We start from the raw sequence: 20367 nt of genomic DNA on the forward strand, positions 1-20367 counted from the left end.
TTGAGGTTAAATTATTTACAGAAGAAGCTGGGTCTCACTCTACCAGAGTCCTTGTTTGTGTGTGTGTGTGTGTGTGTGTGGGGGGGGGACTAGAAATTACTCAGGTTGTGGGGACCTAAATCTGTTTACACAGTCACATTATGGGGACTTGTCTTCCTTATGGGACAAAAAACAATCCTCATAACATGAATCATTCAATGTTTTAAGGAGGTTAGGATAAGGTTATGTTTAAGTTAAGGCTGGTTAAGGGTTAGACAAGTAGTATTTATGGTTAACAGGTTATAATTAATATAAGTAAATGTGATGTCCTCTGAATTCATGGAGTCAGGAGTGTGTGTGTGTGTGTGTGTGTGTGTGTGTGTGCGTGTGTGCGCGTGCTCTTTGCTCTTTGTTTTGTCTGTCTCTCTCTCTTGTGTCTGTTCTGAATAACTGTGACAGATGGTAACTTACAGGACCGAACAGGATCTTTTATGTGCACAAGGATGAAAGCTGGAGGGTTTATTTTGATTAACTCTGCTTCTATTTAAGTACATAGAGCATCACAAATGTGTTCTTCATATCCAATATCCAATACTGCTGATCGACCTACTACCTGTTATCATTATTACGAACCTGTGGACCATATCTGCAAGGTTGCAGGTTGATCCCCTCATCCATCCTTGTTAGTCATTGTGCATGCTCACTCCACAGCACAGCTATATGCATCAAGTATATCTCAATGCAACAAATGGCTAAAAAAATCGAAATCCTCCCTAAATTCAAATTTTGTGTAAGCTGCAAATAAGTCAATGACAAAACACAACAACATCTTTTCAATTTTGCACCCTAATTGCAGTGACAGCGACATTTAGTATGCGTAGTCCAGACTGAGTTTCAAACTGACTGATGATGTAGCAGTGCTGGTGAAAATAGCCCACCTACCATTACCGCTGACTGTCTGATCGCCAGCAGAAATTGGTATTAATTGAGGGGAGAATACTTAAAATTTGTGCATGGGTGTGGGCCCTGCATCACAGTGCTGACACTACAGGGCGGTATATCTAGCCGCGTGTTGGTCCGTGGTCAATGCCATGACAAACTTAGCATCTTAAGTGTGACCGTGGCTGGAAGTCCCAGTGGGATGATGGGGAGGGGGCAGGCGGGTGGACGCAGGCCTCGTCCCTCTCCTTCATCACGCTCAGACGTGAGTGTAGGACAGCAGGTCACTGAGAGCTCTAACTGTAATCTCTGACCACTTCTCATCTGAAGTATGAAAGAGAAGCACAGCCTCAAGTGATATACAGTGTTAGAAAAATCAATGCCTGTCATGGCATCGTTTTATGAATGGCCAAGGTCAGTTTCTAGGTTTCAGCTCAGTAGTGGACGGGGAGTTTCAGTGAACGAGAGAATGACTCTGACTTCGGCGTCTTACAGGGGTTTAGAGGAGCAGCTGTCAGAAATCTTCAGATGTATTATTGTGTATGAAAGTCCATCACCCTTATACGCATGTTGTCAAATATCCTAAACCCTGCTGATTTAGGCTCGATGCCATTAGTGTCACAGGATACCACTGCTTAAAGGGATACTCAGCTGATTCAGTATTGTATTTCCATAAAAGTTGGCAGACTTACAAGAGACAGATGGTCAAAATCAATGCAATAGAGGCTGATGCAGCACTTTTATGTTATAATTTTGTTTTAAATCTGCAAGGCCAACTCAAGTTAACCAGGATGACATCACTATGACACAATCAGGGTTATTTTCTCAGTTTTTGGAAAGTAAATTTTGACTCAAAATGTGAACTATTAGGTCTTTAAATTTCATTCAGCAGAAACTACGACTAAATTAATCATTATACTCTTATTCTGTTTCTTTTAATAAAAAGCAATTGTTCTTTCAGGCGTCTGTGGAAGCTAAGATCTCTGGTCACTGCGATTTCTGCTTTCCTCTCTTTCTCTCTGAAGGATTGACCTTCCTCCGACACACAAGCCGCCTCCTCCCTACTCTGAGAGAGCACCGGCTGTTCCTCTGGGTGTCCACGCATCACAAGTGGCCTGGCTCTGTCAGGTAAACCCACCCCCCACCCCCCCAGCCCCACACTTTGTATCAGTATATTTATGTGTATCTGAATCATCATGTACTTGTCTCTACAATGCAATCATTAACACTTGGTAAACTAATGAGCACTGAGTCGTTACAGGAGGTGATAACAACATATTGACTGATGTCATCAGTTTTTATTAAGTAGGAAGCTTAATGGCTGTACTCATTTAATATGTAAGATAGTTTAAATTTTAATCTGTGTTCTCAGTTCAACCCAAGCTGTCATATGTCTGGACTTTTTTTAGTCTCACCAGAAAGAAGCCCAAAGGAAAAAAAATCTTCATGACTTTCTGAGGCTCTGACATAAGAAATCACATGAGAAGATAAAACAAGTTTGTGTTGAGTGACATTAAGAGCAGCAGCTGGATGACAATGATATCACTCTAGCTTTGATGATTTTTTTTTTTTTTACTCCTGCAGACTCGCAGGGCAGAGCGCAGGTACGAGCGGACTGACGGGCAGCACCCACCCAAAACAAGGCCGGTGCCGCCGGGAACACAAGGCCCCACCCAGCAGCTGTCCCGCCTGGAGTGGGTGTGTCACCAGAGTGGGACAGACCGGGTGTACATCAACCACCGTGAACACTATGTGTGACCGGCATCCTGAACACTGTCCATCATGCAGCTGGCAGTCATCCACTCTGTCACCTGATTCACTGAGACATCAACGGCCATTTCTCTCTTTGCAGGCAGTTTTTATTCATTTACATCACCTTTTACTTCATAGTGTAAAAATGTTATGTCTTAAAGGAATAGTTAAACATTTTTTGAGAATTGTATTTATTTGCTTTCTTGCTGAGAGTTAGATGAGAAAATTGTCTGTGTCTGTGAAATATGAAGCCACAGCCAGCTGGAAACATAAATAGTCCCCAAACCACAAATTATTGTTTATACCCCTCTGCTTTTGTACAGGTAAAAATGAAATATAACATGTTGATTAGTGAGCTTTATCTTCAGACAGAGCCAAGCTAGCTGTTTCAACGTGTATGCTAAGCTAAGATACCTAGCCGCTGGCTGCAGCTAATATTACTTGCACACATGTTGCAGTGGTATCAATCTCCTTATCCAGCTCTCTGCAATAAAGCAAATAAGAGCATTTCCCAAAAGGTCAAAAGATTCCTCATTTCTTTTTTTCCTTTCTTATTGTTGTTTTTCAACTATTCTGTATTTATCAGTGTTCATTATTCAATATCACAGATAGGATACAAAGATGAGGCTTTAGAAATCACATGACCACAAGAGCAAAGCTCACATTAGGGCTGTAGTTGTTCACCACAATCCAACCACTCTTTTCTTTTTTCCCCCGTCACCACCAAGCATAAATCTGAGAGTCTGTTTTCTCAGGCATATCACTAGACCAAACCACATCAGATCCGAACTGCTGAGGTCCACTGAGACCAAATGTACTAACTGCAACACAGACCATGAAGGGATTAATTAAGGTATTTCTGTCCCAGGTCTGTGATTTGCTCTTGTAATGTTGTGACACTTTGCTTTTTTGGCAGCAGAAACTGTAGATCTGTAGATATTTAATTGTGTAGATGTAGTAAAAAAAATCAGTATAATTATGCAGAGTCATATTCTACTAATCAGGGAAACAATAACGTGAGACATGACTGATGTCAGTGTTTTTTATATATACTGTAGAAAAATGCCCGTGTTCTGTGTAAACCGAGGGAAATGTGTCTACTGTAAAACAAACTGTGTCTGGCTTTTATAGTGAAGATCTGGAGAACTAACAAGTGCCATTCTGAGGGTGTTCCCTCTAAATATATAGTATGCTGTAGTGCTCACATTTCTCCAATGTGATTAGATAGTCATGAGCTGTTGTCGTGTTTGATTTATGTAGTAAATTGCAAGTGTATGTAAGTGGCCTTACAATAAAAAGCCATCATGTGTCCTCACTCTGAAACATCATAAAATCCTGTGCAAAGAATAACAAAAGAGACTAAAAGAAAGAAAAACAGAGTAACCGCTCTTCTAAACTGCTGTGTAAAATCAGATAGCTCTGCATGAGGGTGTTCAGTCACCCTCTGAAAGTAAACAGTCTAAGAGACGGAAGCTCTGAGTCACCACATGTGGAAGCAAGAGAATAAGTCCTTGAAGAGTTGAGAGATAGTTTCAATCGACATTTGGAGGGTTTTTGTGAAAAATTTAATCTCAAGGTCACAGTCAGATTGCATCCACTGTGATTCTCACAACAGGGGGCAAATAGCTGTTGTTGTTAGCAGGAACATTTTGGATATATGAAGCAGTGTTTGTGTCGGAGGAGTCGAGGCTCACGTTGTATTAACATCACTCTGACGGTGAAAATGTTTGTCAGGATTCATTTGTTTCTTCAGATCGGTCGTTGCTCTGTGCCCTTCTTCTTACTTACTTCAGAAGGGTTGTAGCTGACCCTCTCCGAGAGTGACACCTAGTGGTCAGATGTGTCAGTGCAACATCAGCACCACTGAGTGTGCTGAATGTGCAGTTAATGTGCCCCTTGGCTGCCTGTGTTGATGGGAAGTTTAGGATGAGGAAACTGTGTCACTTCATTATTAAGTTATAATGAAGCCATAGTTGGATCAGTTACTATGGAAAGCTGCTTGGGAATGGAAATCATACATCACTTTAACTCGTCACACTGGGCTCCAGGGATCATAGGAAGAATTACTGTCAGCCGACATTTAAGAAATCACCCCACCAGAAATCTGACTGGGAAATATGGCTTTGTAATGCTAATTTTGACAAAACTGTATATCTTGATTAAATATATATATAAAATATAATTGTAAAGACAAGAAATATAGATGTATGTCCAGCTACTTAATAAGCATAAACATACTGACTCATACTAACCGCGTCCTGAGTGGCAGCTCACTGACATTTTTCCATGTCATGTCTGTCTCTTTCAATTATTTTAGCCTTGTATTTTAGTATTTTAGCCTTGGGTTTATTTATCTTTATGAACTATAAATTTGCCTCTACTTATTTACACACCTCAATAATAGTAGCTTTCACAGAAGACATTTAGATTTGTCACAGTAGAAAAACCAAGCCTGTTTTCACAGAATTCACATTCAGCTGCTTCAGTTTCAGGTTTATGGGAACACTAACAGAGTGATTATGATTTATTTTGAGGGCACAGAGTGCTAAGCAAACTCACCTTCATTTTCGATTTTTTTTTTTTTATTTTTTTATTGGGGAGCAACATAAGAATAGGAAAAAAAAACAATAAAAAATAAGAAATACCCATAGAAATAGTTAAACTGAAAACAAAAGGTAACAGTGACAACTATAACAGACCATTTCTTTAAGACCACAATTATGCACATTTTACAGTTGTATTAAGATCACAAAGATGCCACCTTCAAATTAACAGCCAAAAATTGGCAGTAAAATGACTTTGTACTGAAACTAATATTGCTCTTAAAAGGGTAACTGTTGCATTGGTGCATCATTAAAGGCTCAGTTCACCCAAATTGCACACAGACTTTTTTTTTCAGTTTTACTTTCAGTAGTAGTGCTGCAGGTAGTTTTGGTTTTACAACATCCATCTGCTGCCACCCCTATACAGTGGAGGTGAATGGGATTTTGTTTGTGGTGCTCACAGCTTTTAAAATGTACACGGTTGTTACTCTGGATAATCTCTGGACTTTGCTGTTTTCAAAGGGGCTATTTCTACCTAAAAAAATTGTCCTAATGTAAACTGTCGAAGTGGTTTCTCTGCAAATTAAACCAAAGCCATCTGCAGATCTACCACCTGAATAAGACAATCCTTTGTTCCTTATTTTGGTACACTGACCCTTTTATTTTTTTCCTCACATACTGAAACTACTAAAGCCCTCTTTGTGCACGATATCAGCAGGGGTCTGAATGCTGCTTAAACCAAAGATCCTAATGTGAAAACACAGTAAATAACATAAGCTCATTAAGACATGTTAGTATGAGTGCAGCTTCATTTTAAGTTCTAAAACAACGACCACTAGAGAGCACCACAGTAGCCCGGTGGCTTACAGCTGCACTGAAATAACTGCTTACAGTTTACTGGCTCAGGTTTGGCAGCTATAACCATACAGTTCTTAGATTAAAGGAAAATTTCACCCAGTGTTGAAACTTTTGTCATGACCTATTCATCCTTGTGTCAGTTAAAGCACTGGAAGATTTTTAGCAACAAGCCCAAGTTGGTGCACACCCAACCCTCATTTGTCTGTAGCCATGTGTTGGACTTTCAGCTGATGTCACAGTTTGCAGGGGCGATAAATTATCAACTGGGGGGTGGAGAGAAATGAGGTTTAAATGTTAACACAGCCAACAGCAAGTTACAGAAACAAGTGCACGTCTCCTTGTCAGGTCAAAGCAGAAGTGTCGGGAGTTACAGTAAAGGCAAAGGTTCATCATTAACATGAAGACATTCTCGCACTGTTCGGTTGATTAGGAAAATGTTGATGTGGAGCAACTTCCTGTATTGGTATTAAACTGTTATATTATGGACTGACAAGAATATCAAAAAAGTTAATTTTGGAGTTAAACATACATTTCTTGATGCAATATTCTTTGCGAAACTTCACTGAAAGAGGTCTTTGTATAAAATTTAATGGCTTCCTAAAGTGGATATTTTTGTAATTAGCGGTGACCTTCATCTGCTTGTCAAACTGCTCCTCAAGCACTTTTCCCCTCTCAAGCTGTCAGCAGCATTTTGTGGCGTTGCTTAATGTGTTAGTTTGTTTTTAGAAGTGAGACATGGCCTTGAAAGATGAGTCTATTGATCCGTTTTTGTGTCTCAGCCCTCCATCTAAGTAACTGGCTTTTTCTCTAATGTCCGACGTTGACGATAAATATTTTACAAATGGTATAAAATCTGTGGTTTTACCTTTTGAAATGTTCTGTCCTCTGATGGCAGTTTATGGTGCAGCTCGTTCACACAATCATGCGGCCAGAACAGGGTGGAGGTGGTGTGTCCTCAGTGAGACGGTAATAGTTATGTAGTTAGACATAGTTATGTAAGACTCAAAATAAAGTTGAAAGGTGTGAATAAATGTAGGTGGACATAACAATAAACTAGTAGCATTTTGTGTCCCTGAAAGAGCAACTTGAGAAATACACTATAATACATCAGTCCTAAAGCCCTTGATGTATTATATAATTAAGGGGTCTCTCATAATGACAAACCCACAGAGAGTTATCACCCAACTCTGCAGTTTGGCTCAGCTCTATTGAGCATTTTACCATCTTTCAGCCCATTGTTTTGGTTTTCTAGTGCACAGCTTCATTGTTTTGCTTCACTCTCAATGATCTTAAAGCTTTGTTTTCGGCCACAGCAGGCAGATGTTACCTGCGAAGTAAAAAGCTGCCGCCGTTTTTGCCAGAAAGCAACATATTTTTAGCTGTATTTCAAATTCAGTGGGAGTTAGTGCAGGACAGCTAAGGTACCTGTAACTTGTGAAGAGCTCTTTCTTGCTACAGTTTGTATCTTTTATCACTAAACTGCCCAAGAGCCACCCGATTAAATGCAGTTTCCATGAAGAGCAGAGGACATTAGGTCTCCTGGCAGCTGCTGCTTAGAAAGCCTTTGCTAGTAGTTCAACAGCAAGTACAAAACTGTTAATGTTGATAAATGGCAGGTGATGTTCTTGTCAGTTTTGATCTATTCAACAAAAACAAAATGATGCAAAATAATGAAAATACCAATAATGCTTCATTGCTTCATTATGAATAATTTTGCAGCTCAACAGGAACACGGCGCAAACTAGTTATGTTAAAAATAAAAAATAAATGTTAGACATGTTATCAAAGAAAAAAACACAGTGATATTGTGTTCTGTCCCTGCTTGGAGTAGATGACTGTGTGAACCGGTTATATCAAACACTGCCAGCAAAGCATCTCTGTAAATAAAATTCCTCCTCTCACACACTTCCCCTTCCTGTCCTTGAGTGAATGGCAGCTTTGTTTCAGCTGTCAGGATCGATTAAACCTTGCTCCTATAAACAAACATGGCGGCGCAGGAAAGGAAGAGAGCTGCTCCTCCAGCGGCCCCACAGAGGATGAACCATACCAACATTTTCCAAATCCCAAATCCTGGGTACTTTCAACATGTGGCAAAACAAATTATTTTGACTTGGCTTTCTGTTTGGAGGCAGCTGCAGGGGCAGGTTTTGGGGCAGGGGCTGGAGAGGGTCTCACTAAATTTTGCACACTGAGGCACCTGCAACAAAACAGGGGCATCGCATTACATGACACAATAACAAAAACATGTGTCTGTTTTGTTAGCATGATATTAAGAGCACATAAAAGACGGTTGTATAAAGAGCAGGTTACTTACATGTTTTTGATTCTCTTTACAAAAGCTCTGAGCGCTCTAACCATCCTCCTTATCCGCACCTGTCACCAAAATGATAGATGGGTCAGTGAATTCAAAGCATCTCTAGATGGATTTACTGAGAGACATTTTTGTTACTCTCTCTGAGAAAATAAATCTTGTGTCTCATGAGCTGCTTCAGTATATCTTTTATGCTGTTTTGTTTGGAAATTTGCCCTGGGACACAGTCTCACCTGCTGCTTTTTGTACAACAGTGGCAAGGAGAAGACAGCGATCACAGCTGTAAAACAAGGACAAAAGGAGAAAAGACTGGTTTGCATGGTTTACCTACCTGAAGTTTAAAAATAGTATTTAAATGACAAGTAAAAGGACACTTCACAGCACAGTATTACAGCATCTAGAAGGCTTTGGATGTAAGCTGTGGTGAAGGATGTGTGTGAAAAGGCTCTCGAGGATGAGGTAGGAGTGGATAGATGGGAGCACAAAACATTTGACTCTGGCCACACAAGGATGTCAGAAGGGTGATCTGTTAGGACCCTGAGTAAAAGTGAAAAGTAAGGGCGGACTAATGTCAACTCACCAGTTATGACCAGAGTCAGTCCGTTGGTTAGGACACCAACATAGGTCAACAGGTACAGGAGCACAACAAACTGAGAGAAAGAGCAGAGAGAGAATGTGATTTCGATGGTAGTTGAATTCCCAAATATTCCCTGTATTTACAGGTCTCAGCTTTGAGGTTGCTGTTCATACATTAACTTGGCTTATTTCAGTCATTATTTTATCATCACGCTCAGACCTTAATAGAGTCGATCATGCTCTCGATGAAAAGGAGGCGTTTGATCTCTGTAACTGCAAATGCGATCAGCAGCACCACCTCCTCCACCAGCATCACCGTGTCCTTATCTGTCAGGGAGCTGTCATAATCCAGATGCGACCTGGGAACAGACGCACAGACACACAATTAGAAAAACAACAAGATGTGTACAATCCCGACAGTGAAACAAGTCAGCTGAGGTTGTGCATTTGGCCCAAAGTGCAACATGACTGAAAGCGATTTTCTGCCACAGAAGATCCAGTGTGAGCTTTAAGTTGTAAAAATAAACCAATGATGCCTCAGTCAACAGACTCACTGGAAGGGGTGCACCCCGGGGTTCCAGCGCAGCAGCTCCAGCAGCTTATAGTAGAGACGGAGAGGGAAGGTGACACACATGACACCCAGACAGACGTGGGAGAGCACGGTGATGGCGCTGAGCTGGAACATGCTGGCCAGACCGATCACCAGCCCCGTGAACGCCACGCCGGTCCTCCTCATGTTCCGCCAGTACACCAGATCCACAACTGCAAAACAAGGTGGACACTTGCTAGAAACAAGAAAATAGATGAGTTACGCCGAATGAGTGATGGACAGAGGTAGATCATCCACTCTGTGCTCAGTAAGGCCTTGAACAGTTAGATGATGCACTTTCAATCCAATCCAACAGACGCTTCTGATATTGAAGCAGCTGCTCTGAAGCAGCTGTTTTACCCCCTGAAAACTCTTTGTGTAGCACTTAAATACGTGACAGAGGAGTGAAGAGAGCTTAACTAGATTGCAGTGGTGATGAAAAAGTGACAGTGAAAAAGTGAAAAAAGGGAAAGATGGCTCAGAGTGAGGAAAGTACAATCAGGCACTGCCGGTAAAAAAAATCTGTGGATCATAAAACATGATTTCATATCAGTGAGTGATGCAGTGAGTGGATGTGGTTTCAGTCTAACAACCCAGATCATCTTATTCTTTTTATGACAAACGAACCTGCTGCTGCCAACGGAAACGTGACACATCCCTCCCTCTGTGCCAGAGAAGTTTTAGTTATATGAGAGGCAAAATGGAAAGTTATTTAAAAACCACAAGTAAGAAAGTAAGAGGCTGGCGAAAGGATGACAAAAAAAAAAAAAACAAGCTCAGTACATTATGGAGAGAAAACTTCTGAGCAACAATTATTAGTAATTTCTTCTCGCCAACAAAAATAATAATAATAATAAATCAATGAATAATTATACGATGAGTCAGAGTATGATATTAGATCTTCAAACACCGAAACATCAGATGAGCTTCCTAACTCCAGTGTTAATGTCAAGATAATTATCTGATTAAAACAAATCCTTACACATAAACAGACACACAACAACAACAACAACTTGTCTTCCAAAAGACAATTTACAAGCAACACAGTCGTGCATTTACACACACACACACACACACACATACGATTAAAACAGCAGTCACATTTTCATAACCAGGTTTCCAGAGAAATATATATGTAAGCACTTTTCAGGTGTTTTCTTATGTAATAGCAAAAAGAAACAAGTGAGGCAGAGCAGAGACTCTCTGCTTGTGCTGTTACACCTATGAAGTCACTTTCCAAGCTTGGCATAATCATAACCCAGCTCTAATTCCAACTTTAAAAACAAAAGAAAAATAAAGTCTGAGAAAATAGCCCTGAAAAAAACACTTACACTTGTCTTATGGGACAGTTTTGACCTTTAAGAGTGAAACAAACAACAGCATTCAATCAGCAACAGGCTCTCATTTAGCTGAGTCCCATTCTGTCCATCTGTCCACCAAATGAAAGACATACTGCACTCAGTACTTGACTTGCCATCCTGTCTGTATTCACACCTGCCCAGCAGAGGGGAAAAAATAAATTCTCTCTTTCTCTTCCACCTGACAGCTGAACTGCAGTTCCCTGTCTGCTCTGATTCACTTTACTTAAAGCTGTCACAGTTTATTTTCCTTACGTTTGGTGGCCATTTCAGCAGCGGTCCTGCTTTCTCTCCTCTCTTCCTTGCGCTTCCTCTGTTGCACTCCAGGCTTTTTTTGGCCACCCGAGCTCCGTCAGCAATATAAGGCCTGGCTGGCCTAATTTTATCCTGTATTGGATACCCCCTGTTTGGATTCAAGCACACACACACACACACACACACACACACACACACACACACACACACTCAATCTGGGAACCTGAGACATCAGCATGTACATGTCCCTCAGCTTTCAGCGACGCTTGTGGCTTCTCAGCCAGTTGGTGGCCGACCTGCACCCAGAGGCCTTCACATGCAGCGACGTTAGCGAGGAACCACTTTTAATGTGAAATTCATCAACAATCAGGATTAATAAGAGCACAAGCCATGTTAGGGCTGTTATCTCCATTAGCTGCAGCTACACTGCAGTATTCATCACAAACAAATTAATTTATAATTAAGCTGCAATCACAAGTAGAAACACAGAATACTGTAACAGAGAAATGATGTGGGGTGCTTTATTTATCACATTTTAATGGCATGCAGGAGAGAAAGGCAGACATTTTTCTGCAGGCTTCATGGTCTGACAAGAAGAAGGTTTTAATTCCAGCTACTTGCAGAGATTAAAAAAATGACCTGTGCACAATATCTGCTTTACAATATCTTAAATATTTGTGCAAAAGAAGGAGAATAGGAGACTGTATGGTATACACTATTACAACAGCCCCTTGAAGCAATTTGTGATTTGTGATATTGGACTATATAAACAATATAATAATATGTGTATGATTAGTCCTTCATATTCTCTAAAACTCATCCAGATCACTTGATTTTCTTTAGTATGACGTGACTGCTCAAATTGATGTGCAGCTGTGTAGCTGCACATGTTGATCTGCTTATTTTTCCTCTTCTAAATAAAACTTTTTGCAGGTGCAAGAATGTACGATGCCCAAGTACCTACTGTGAGTTTGGGGCACACACACGCTCAGAGGTTTGTTTCTATTTGACACGTTGTTTTTACCCCATCATGACATGTAAGTTTGAATGACTGAACAGTAAAAAAGTACAAATAGTTGATCCATCCATGTCTGCTCACAGTAGCATGACTGGCCGAGTGCCCGCTCCAAAATCAAAGTATGTTGAGAATTACAGAGAGCAGTGATTTCATCCCGTCTGACTCCACAGATTCAAGCAGTTGTCCAGGGAATGGAGCCAAACAGAACAGCTGTAAGTCATGTTGTGGTGACATGCACAATCCTGAGAGACAAAAATCATGTGACTGCTTGTTTGGTTCAAATATGCCAAAGTCTTTGCCCCTTTATCCCTACTGAATTACTTACATTTTTCAAAATGTCTTGTTTCTATAAAGATGTACAAATGTACCAATTTGTGGCTAACAATATTGTTTTCTTTGCCAATTTATTTAGACAACATTTAAGCAGAATACTGACCCATGATCAATAACCACATCCAGCCTATAACAAACTTGCTTTACTGAAGAACCAGTAAAAAAAATGATCTGTTAAAACTCATCCAGTGGTTCAGACCACAGCTTTCATGTTTCCACTAATTTAATTCAGAATTAGGGTAAAAATGCAGCAATGACTTCAGGTTTATGTTCTGTCAGTGTTGTTGGATCATCACCACTGCAGTGGTGCAGCACATGCACTGTCACCAGGTTTAATGTATAAAAGTGAAAAAAAATAGTTTGAAGGGATCTGTGTACATAATGAAAATAAATCTTTTTTTCCCTGTGTCTCTTCTTCACGCCATCATTCACACACTTTGCACTAAATGGCCGACAATCCTGTAATCCACTGCAGAGGGAGCCCATAATCCCAACTGATCAAAGGTTGAGATTATCAAAGATGTGGGAGGGGCAGAGCTGCAGATAGGAGGACGATGAGAGAGGGTGAGCTCAAACATGACACTGGGGATGCAAGCCAGGCAGGGATTGGTGCGCACAAATAGCCAGCCAATCACAGCAGAGGCAGGGAAAATAACAAGGCAAGGGGAGAGCTGGTGAAAGAGGGAAAAGCTATGAAAAAGCGAGGGAGAAGGTGAAATCACAGCAGCACATAGAAGAGACCAAACAAGAAGGAGAGGAGGCATGAGTGGAGGAGAGAGAGCTCATCAGTGAGGTCTCCAGAGAGGGAAAGGAGAGAGGAGAGGAAGGAGATGAACAGGGAGAGGGGGGTGAGCAGCCAGCACAGGGAACATCCATCAGCTCAGGCAGCCATGCTCTGAGCCCTGGAGCAGCAGGGCTACGCAGACACTGCACAGGCCCAGTATCAGGCCTAGCTCAGCCCTCCGTCCCAGCCACAAACATCGGAGCAGGGACAAAAGAAGATTCCCCACACATCAGCTGTGCATAAGAGCCATGAGGACAGCCAGGAAGGGCAGCGTGGAGATGCCTGCGTTTGTGCGGCAGCTGGTGAAAGAGACGGAGAAGAGGGTCAGCTCTTTCTTCAAGGGGAGTCGTGGAGGAGCAGCAGAGGGAGAGCAGCCAGGGGAAGGGGAGAAGGAGGAGGTCATCCCCAGCCCCTACCTGGACCGGCCGGTCCTGGACAAGCTGACAGAGGACGGCTGTGCCCGCTGGGGCCTCACCTACGCCCTGGGAAGCATGCAGGGCTGGAGGGCCAACATGGAGGACTTCCACAACTGTGTGCCACAGCTGGGTGGAGAGCTGGCCGACTGGAGCTTCTTCGCTGTGTTCGACGGTCATGCAGGCAGCACGGTGGCACAGCACTGCTCCCAGCACCTTCTGGGTCACATCCTAGCAACAGGTGAAAGATATGGACTGAAATTAAATGAATATAAAATATTTAATCAAATATGTCGCTATTATTTATATTTGCTACTATTATATGTATATATTTATATTGCTTTTATAAAGGAATACAAATTAGTGATTAGATACTATAATGAGTCGAGCTTGCTGTCGTGGAATAATTACTCTTCCTCACTGGTATGAAATTTTTCTTTATGTATGCAATTCTATGTTCTTGAACAGTTTATTTTGTTCTGATGAGAAAAGTTTCTTCTTACTGTGAATGAGAGACAATTTTCCATGTTATAAAACACCAATATCATGCTGTTCATTTATGATTGTTTTCTGCAAATATCTGTTTTATTCTATGAAGTGATGTGTTTTTATAGGATGCTTGTGTCAGAAAACAGTAAATATTCTAACATCACCCCTCTGTGTGCAAACAGGAGGGATAGGGCCAGAGGACGACCCTGAGAGGGTGAAGGGTGCCATCATTGAAGGCTTCCTGCAAACAGACAAGCACTTGCACTCTGTGGCACGTCGAGAAGGCTGGGAGAGAGGCGGCACCACTGTGGTGGCCACTCTCATCTCACCGTATTACATCTACTTCGCCAACTGTGGTGACTCAAGGGCCATGCTGTGCCGGTCTGGCCAGGTGTGCTTCTCCACTGAGGACCACAAACCTTACAACCCTCTGGAGAAAGAGCGTATTGAGAGCGCTGGCGGCTCGGTCTCCATCCAACGGATCAACGGCTCCCTGGCTGTCTCCCGTGCTCTGGGGGACTTCAGCTACAAGGGGGCAGAGAACCGGACACCCAGCCAGCAGATGGTGTCACCAGAGCCAGAGGTGTGTGTGGTGGAGCGATCACCAGCAGATGAGTTCCTGGTGCTCGCCTGCGATGGGGTGTGGGACACCATCAGCAACGAGGAGCTGTGCGCCTTCATCCACAACCGTCTGCGTGTCTGCACTGACCTGAGGGATGTCTGTACTCAAGTCATTGACCTCTGTCTCTATAAGGTCAGAACCTGCTGCTTTAAATCAGTGCCAATATTATATCAGCCCCTATTAAATGCAAAGTGATCCAGCGCCTTATGAATTTCTACATGTTGTTCAGCAGTTTAAATGGCAAATCCTTTTAGCTGATTATAAACACAAAACATAATTTCTGTTTAAAACTGAGTTACATAATTTTTAATGGGCTGCGGATTTTATGTAATAACATAATCCCTTAAACTGTGACTGTGTTGAGTTGGTTTTGCTTGATCTGAAGGCTGTCATCCCATTTTTTGAGAAAAGAGCTCGGCTTTTGAAATGTAACTCACGGAGAGTTTCAATTTGATTTATACCACACACACCTAATCAAACGCAATCAATCTTGTTCATCACTTACACTCACTGCGGCCTCACTTGTCTCACCAGATTTACAAAAAGTGTTTGATACAACAGTCATAGTATATTTCTATTTAAACCAAAAATTAATGACTGAGCTACCTCTTTAAAGCATAGGACACATTTTGGGGATGGGGTTGAACAGAGTGTGGAGCTCCACAGGGAGATGTGCTGGATCCTCTCATTATTTTGTGTGTTAAATCTGCAGACTAGTTGGTCTAATGATTTATTTGCATATGCAAATTAAGTTTTAAAGCTACTTGGTGAAAATCTTTGTTATATTAACAAATGGATGGTTTAATGTTGCCATTATGTGGTTGTAACAAAGAAAATCTATCAGTTTGAACGTTAGAGGCTATTGAGGATTAAAAAACCAATATGGGCTATAGATATAGATAACTCTTGAATGATGAAATAACCAACTTTTTGAACTTCTTATCAAAGAGTTGGTTATTTCATCATCCAGCAGATACAAAACAACATTCTCATTCATTGTAAGTCATGTTTTTGACCACTTGGCAAACTCTCCTTTTAAAATTATCTGGCTCTTAGCTAGATGTTCCACTTTCTGCCATTTGTTCTATGACAGGTAGAGTACATTGGGTTTTAGTGCTTCAGCAGAGCTGAAGGTAAATGTAATAATCTCTGTGGGTTCATCACTACGAGCGTCTCCTTTCACATACAAGTAGTCACATGATTCATTGTTAATATAGAAATATTTATTATAGTCACTTTAAACACATTCATGTCCATACAGAGGAGAAGGTCTAAAAATGAACCAGAGAACAGCATCTTTGGCTGAAATACATTTAGATTGAAAATCAGCAGTGCTAAAGCTTTGGTTCAGTCTCTCACGGTGGCTGCTGCTGGTAGCTACAATAGTCTGACAGACCACCTTAAAATAGACCACGGAGGTGTCAGAACAGGTTACATGGGATTATTCTATGAGGACTCATGTCAGCCTCTATGAGAGTGTCAGACGGTTGAAGGTTGATGTTCAAGAACATAGAATTGCATACATAAAGAAAAATTTCATACCAGTGAGGAAGCGTAATTATTCCACGACAGCAAGCTCGACTCATTATAGCTACTAGATTTATGGGTGTTTAGTGTAGGTTTTTTCTTTTATGATAGAATAATTAATCTGTAGCATGAAGGAAGTAGTTTTCAGCAGAGGAGCTTTATTATTTTAGGCCCTTAATTTAATTCATGCATATCCTCTACCATAGTAACTGAAACAAATTCCCTTATCAAATGTATCCCCTATTTAAAAGCAGGGTCCACTGAGCCTCAAGGCAATTAAATTTAAAGAAATTGGCCTTATTGTAAATGTGTTCCCTTTAGAGTCAAAGAATCATATCAGGGTAAACATGGGCCACATGTGCACTCTGTTTGGCCATCCTGTCACTCTGTTATGTAACAGGGCTTCAGCTTGGATTTGCACAATGACCTCAAAATGTCACAGCTTCTTCCACACTCCATTTACATTTTCCTGCTCCACTGCATCTGTGTGACGCTAGTGTCCAGACCTTGAGGTGAAAATGATCTATTTCTAAAACAGCTCACCCAGGATAAAATAATGCTTCTTATGTTGACATTTGTAAGGTCAGCCATCATTACTCACCTCTGCTGACGCCGCTTTGCTCCACAGGGCAGCTTGGACAATATCAGCATCATCCTGCTGTGCTTCCCTGGAGCCCCCCAGCTGTCAGCAGAGGCACTACACCAGGAGGCCGAGCTGGAGGACCTGCTGGAGTCCAAAGTAGCAGGTGTGTGGGTTTAAATGATATTAGGCATTAGGCACTTTAGACCTTGTTTTTGTTATGAATTAACGTTTAAAGTCCGTTTTTTTTCTGTTTTCTTGAGGTTTATGATTTGCTCTTGAAACACATCAACTCTACAACATCTCTCTTTTACCAGTTCTCCATTTTTTCTTGCCATCAATCTGTCTCATGAAAAAACTAAAATCAACAATGAATTGATTCTAGTGAGAATAACAAGTATTGTCTGTGGAGCCAAAGCCTGATATAATTTATTCCTCTGTGACAGAGAGCTCCATTGTTGTACAAAACAATTAGATTAGAATCTCTTTAATAAGTCACACCAATGTGGTGGGTGCTCCTTCATTTCCATGAACACACATATCATAGTCAATCCAACATACTTTGTTGAAGGCTAATGTTCAAGAACATAGAATTGCATACACATGTGCAATTTGGTGTCATAAACGCTGCACTCACGAGTGCACCCAGTGTGTATTAATCCACAGTGAAAAATAGTCCCCAAAAAATGCTCAATTTTATTCCTAATGCCCAACTGTTGAGGGACATTATTTAGTAAATTTCATTAGAAAAATGAACAAAAAATGTTTTATATGTTTGTTTTGTTTGTTTGTTTTTTTTACATGTAGTGGGAACAAATAAGTTTGGGGCTGAGTGCCACAGAGAAGCCAAGCAAATGAAATAATAATTATGGAGACAGATTAACACATTGTTGATCTTGGTCTTCTCATGGCTGACAATTTGTTGACCATAGAGGAAAAATACAGAATGATATTAACCTTACTGGATCTAATCTGCATGTAAATCTTGAGTAAGTGCCAGAAACCCTGTGAATTTGTTTGTATGCCTGGTCCTATATTTCTTTGTTTTGATGTCTGACAGAAATTTATGATGAGCTGTGTGCCAGAGGGGAGGAACCTGACCTGCTGTCTGTCCTCACAGTCCTCGCATCCACTGTCATTCCTGGATTACCACCAGGTGGAGGCATACAGAGCAAGTACGACGACCAAAATGTGTGCTTTCATACGTGTGTGTGAGCGTCTACACACTGTATTGTGAAATGACACCATGTTACTTCTGTGTGTGTTACAGAAGGAACTGCATTATTTCTGCTTACTATCAACAAAGAGAGACACACAAGCCCACAGTACCAAATGTGAGTACAAACTATACATCTGTCCAATTCTAACCATTAGAGGACATGTTATTTCCTTCACTTTGCAAATGTAAATGTAAATGTAAAAACTAATTTATCATTATTCCCTACATTACCTGTCTGTCCAGGGCCTGGGAGGCTCATGAGAAGCCCTACTGGATTTTGTCTCCAAGGATCCATGAAGGGACTGTAATTAATGTCGATATTAAAACTGTTTTCTGTATGTGTGCAATTTGACAAAAAAGGAGATGATGAACAGACAGGGGTGTTTGTTTACATCATGCTAAGAAGTAGCACCTTGTAACAACAAATACAATGCAAAAATAGATCTAATAAAGCCTGATACATTTATATTTATACAAGAAGGACATTTTGTAAAACTTACTCAGAGACACTGACCCAGCAACAAACCTCTGCCTCATATTCAGTAAACAGAAAGTTCAGATGATCACTTCAAATAGCGGCCTGTAAAACTGAATAATAACCAACTGTGAAATTGTCCATTTTCATTTTTGGATAAAATAAGATATAGGGTTGTATTTTAAAGATGGTGTTTTAAGAATAGAAATAAAGGAATAATTTACAGAATATCTCTGCCTTTCATCTCGAGGAAAAACTAATTGTGAAACATTGTAAGAGCTAGCCAAAAGCTAGCATGCAGCTAACATGTATCTATTTGTTACAACAGGAAAAGCTAACAGCTGGGTGGCTGATGGAAGAGCACAAATTTATATTTTTCTCTCATGGTTGGAAGTGACAGGCAAATAAACACTAAGTATTTTTTTCACACACACACACACACACCCACACAAACGTCAAGAAAAAATACATTTCACAGATGATCTAAAATCTTTTTTTAAGAGGCGTTTGCTTTTACAATTTTTGTTGTTGTTTTAAACATGTAGAGTAAGATCCACTTGGATGGAGTGTTTTTTGGAAAATGTGTTCTTTCCTGAAATAAAAGTTAGATTATTAATAAAAGAGCTATACAGCATGTTGCGGTTAAATGACCAGAAATGAAACTAAAGTATCCAAATACCCAAAGATCTATATTTACTGACCAAACAAAATTTTACACAAATAAATTCTACATGTACACCTTTTGTGTAATTCTATATATGAACTATATTACGACACGCATTCTTTAGTACAGTGTATGTGAAATGTATTTTTTCCATAAGTTGGATGACAAGTACTGTGCTGCCTTATTCATCTTTTTTTTTATAGTTGATAAAGCAAACAGCATAAGAGATGGGTCATTATATCTGCATCATACTGCATTATTATATTATTTGAGTGAGTAATTCTGTGTATAGACATTACATGTTAAAGTCATGATTGTTTTAAACCTAAATAAAGAATATTTGACTGACAACTTGCAGTATTTTTACCCACAACAACCCACGAAGGAACTATTTTCCTCATTGCTTTGAAATTAGAAACAGAGACAAGACAATTCATCAAGCGTGACCACTAGACCAAATAATGGATGCTATTGTTTCCAGTAAGATCTCTAAGGAGAAAGCTTTTCTCCGCACACTTAGCATCCAAAACACTGATGAAAATCTGCCAGATAGATGAGACAGGATGACACAGAATGGATTAAATGGGTTTTCTTGCATAGTAAAGGATCTCCTCCAGCTGGCCAAGGAGAGCCCGACTCTTGCTCGCCGCTCTGCTGATGTGATCCTGCGGCTATCTGTGCAGCACTTATTGACATAAGGACGTCCTCTACAGGCCACATTTGATTAGATGTGCACCACTGAAAACTCTGGATCTCAGTTCTCTTTCATGATTACTGTGAATTTCAATGACATGCACTGATGAAAGAAGATGGGCGACTTGTGAGCAATCAACAAATTAAAATGTCTCTTTCTCTGAGCTCCTGTAGTGGATTTGAGAAGCTCTGTTGAAACACTAATCACCATTCAAATGTTTTATATATGCAGCTATCTGTTACCTAAGAGGAGACTGTAGATATTATGGTTATGTCTGTAGGTTCACTAAGACTGACTACGACCTCACTTTCAACCATATTTGTAGAGGAGGACTGGGGATGTGTGCAGCACTCTTAAATCAGCAGTTCCCTTTAAGTGGTCCTTCACTG

At 40.6% G+C, this 20367-nt stretch overlaps 2 protein-coding genes across 3 annotated transcripts; one reads left to right on the forward strand and one right to left on the reverse strand.

Annotated features, from left to right (window-relative positions):
* Positions 1-4218: 4218 nt before the first annotated feature.
* Positions 4219-11229, reverse strand: rtn2b (reticulon 2b). 2 transcript variants are annotated; one of them, XM_071460733.1, is made up of 7 exons: positions 11161-11229; positions 9513-9743; positions 9179-9317; positions 8963-9032; positions 8616-8662; positions 8386-8444; positions 4219-8268 (listed from the first exon to the last, which is right to left on the reverse strand). In XM_071460733.1, the coding sequence occupies exons 2-7, from the start codon at positions 9692-9694 to the stop codon at positions 8172-8174; spliced, it is 594 nt and encodes a 197-aa protein (XP_071316834.1). In that variant the 5' UTR covers positions 9695-9743; positions 11161-11229; the 3' UTR covers positions 4219-8171. The 2 variants fall into 2 exon arrangements, with proteins under 2 accessions (XP_071316834.1, XP_071316833.1); XM_071460732.1 differs by having other exon boundaries at positions 9513-9720; positions 11161-11224.
* A 1959-nt stretch (positions 11230-13188) lies between these two features.
* On the forward strand, positions 13189-19635 carry ppm1nb (protein phosphatase, Mg2+/Mn2+ dependent, 1Nb (putative)). The gene is made up of 6 exons (XM_071461261.1): positions 13189-13949; positions 14380-14951; positions 16975-17092; positions 17987-18101; positions 18197-18260; positions 18389-19635. Exons 1-6 carry the CDS (start codon positions 13544-13546, stop codon positions 18404-18406), a joined length of 1293 nt encoding a protein of 430 aa, XP_071317362.1. The 5' UTR covers positions 13189-13543; the 3' UTR covers positions 18407-19635.
* The last annotated feature ends 732 nt before the right edge of the window (positions 19636-20367 follow it).

Source organism: Trachinotus anak, unplaced genomic scaffold, assembly GCF_046630095.1.
Source record: "Trachinotus anak isolate AG129_WGS33_773 ecotype Australia unplaced genomic scaffold, CSIRO_AGI_Tana_v1 ptg000024l, whole genome shotgun sequence".
NCBI classification, from domain to species: Eukaryota; Metazoa; Chordata; class Actinopteri; order Carangiformes; family Carangidae; genus Trachinotus; species Trachinotus anak.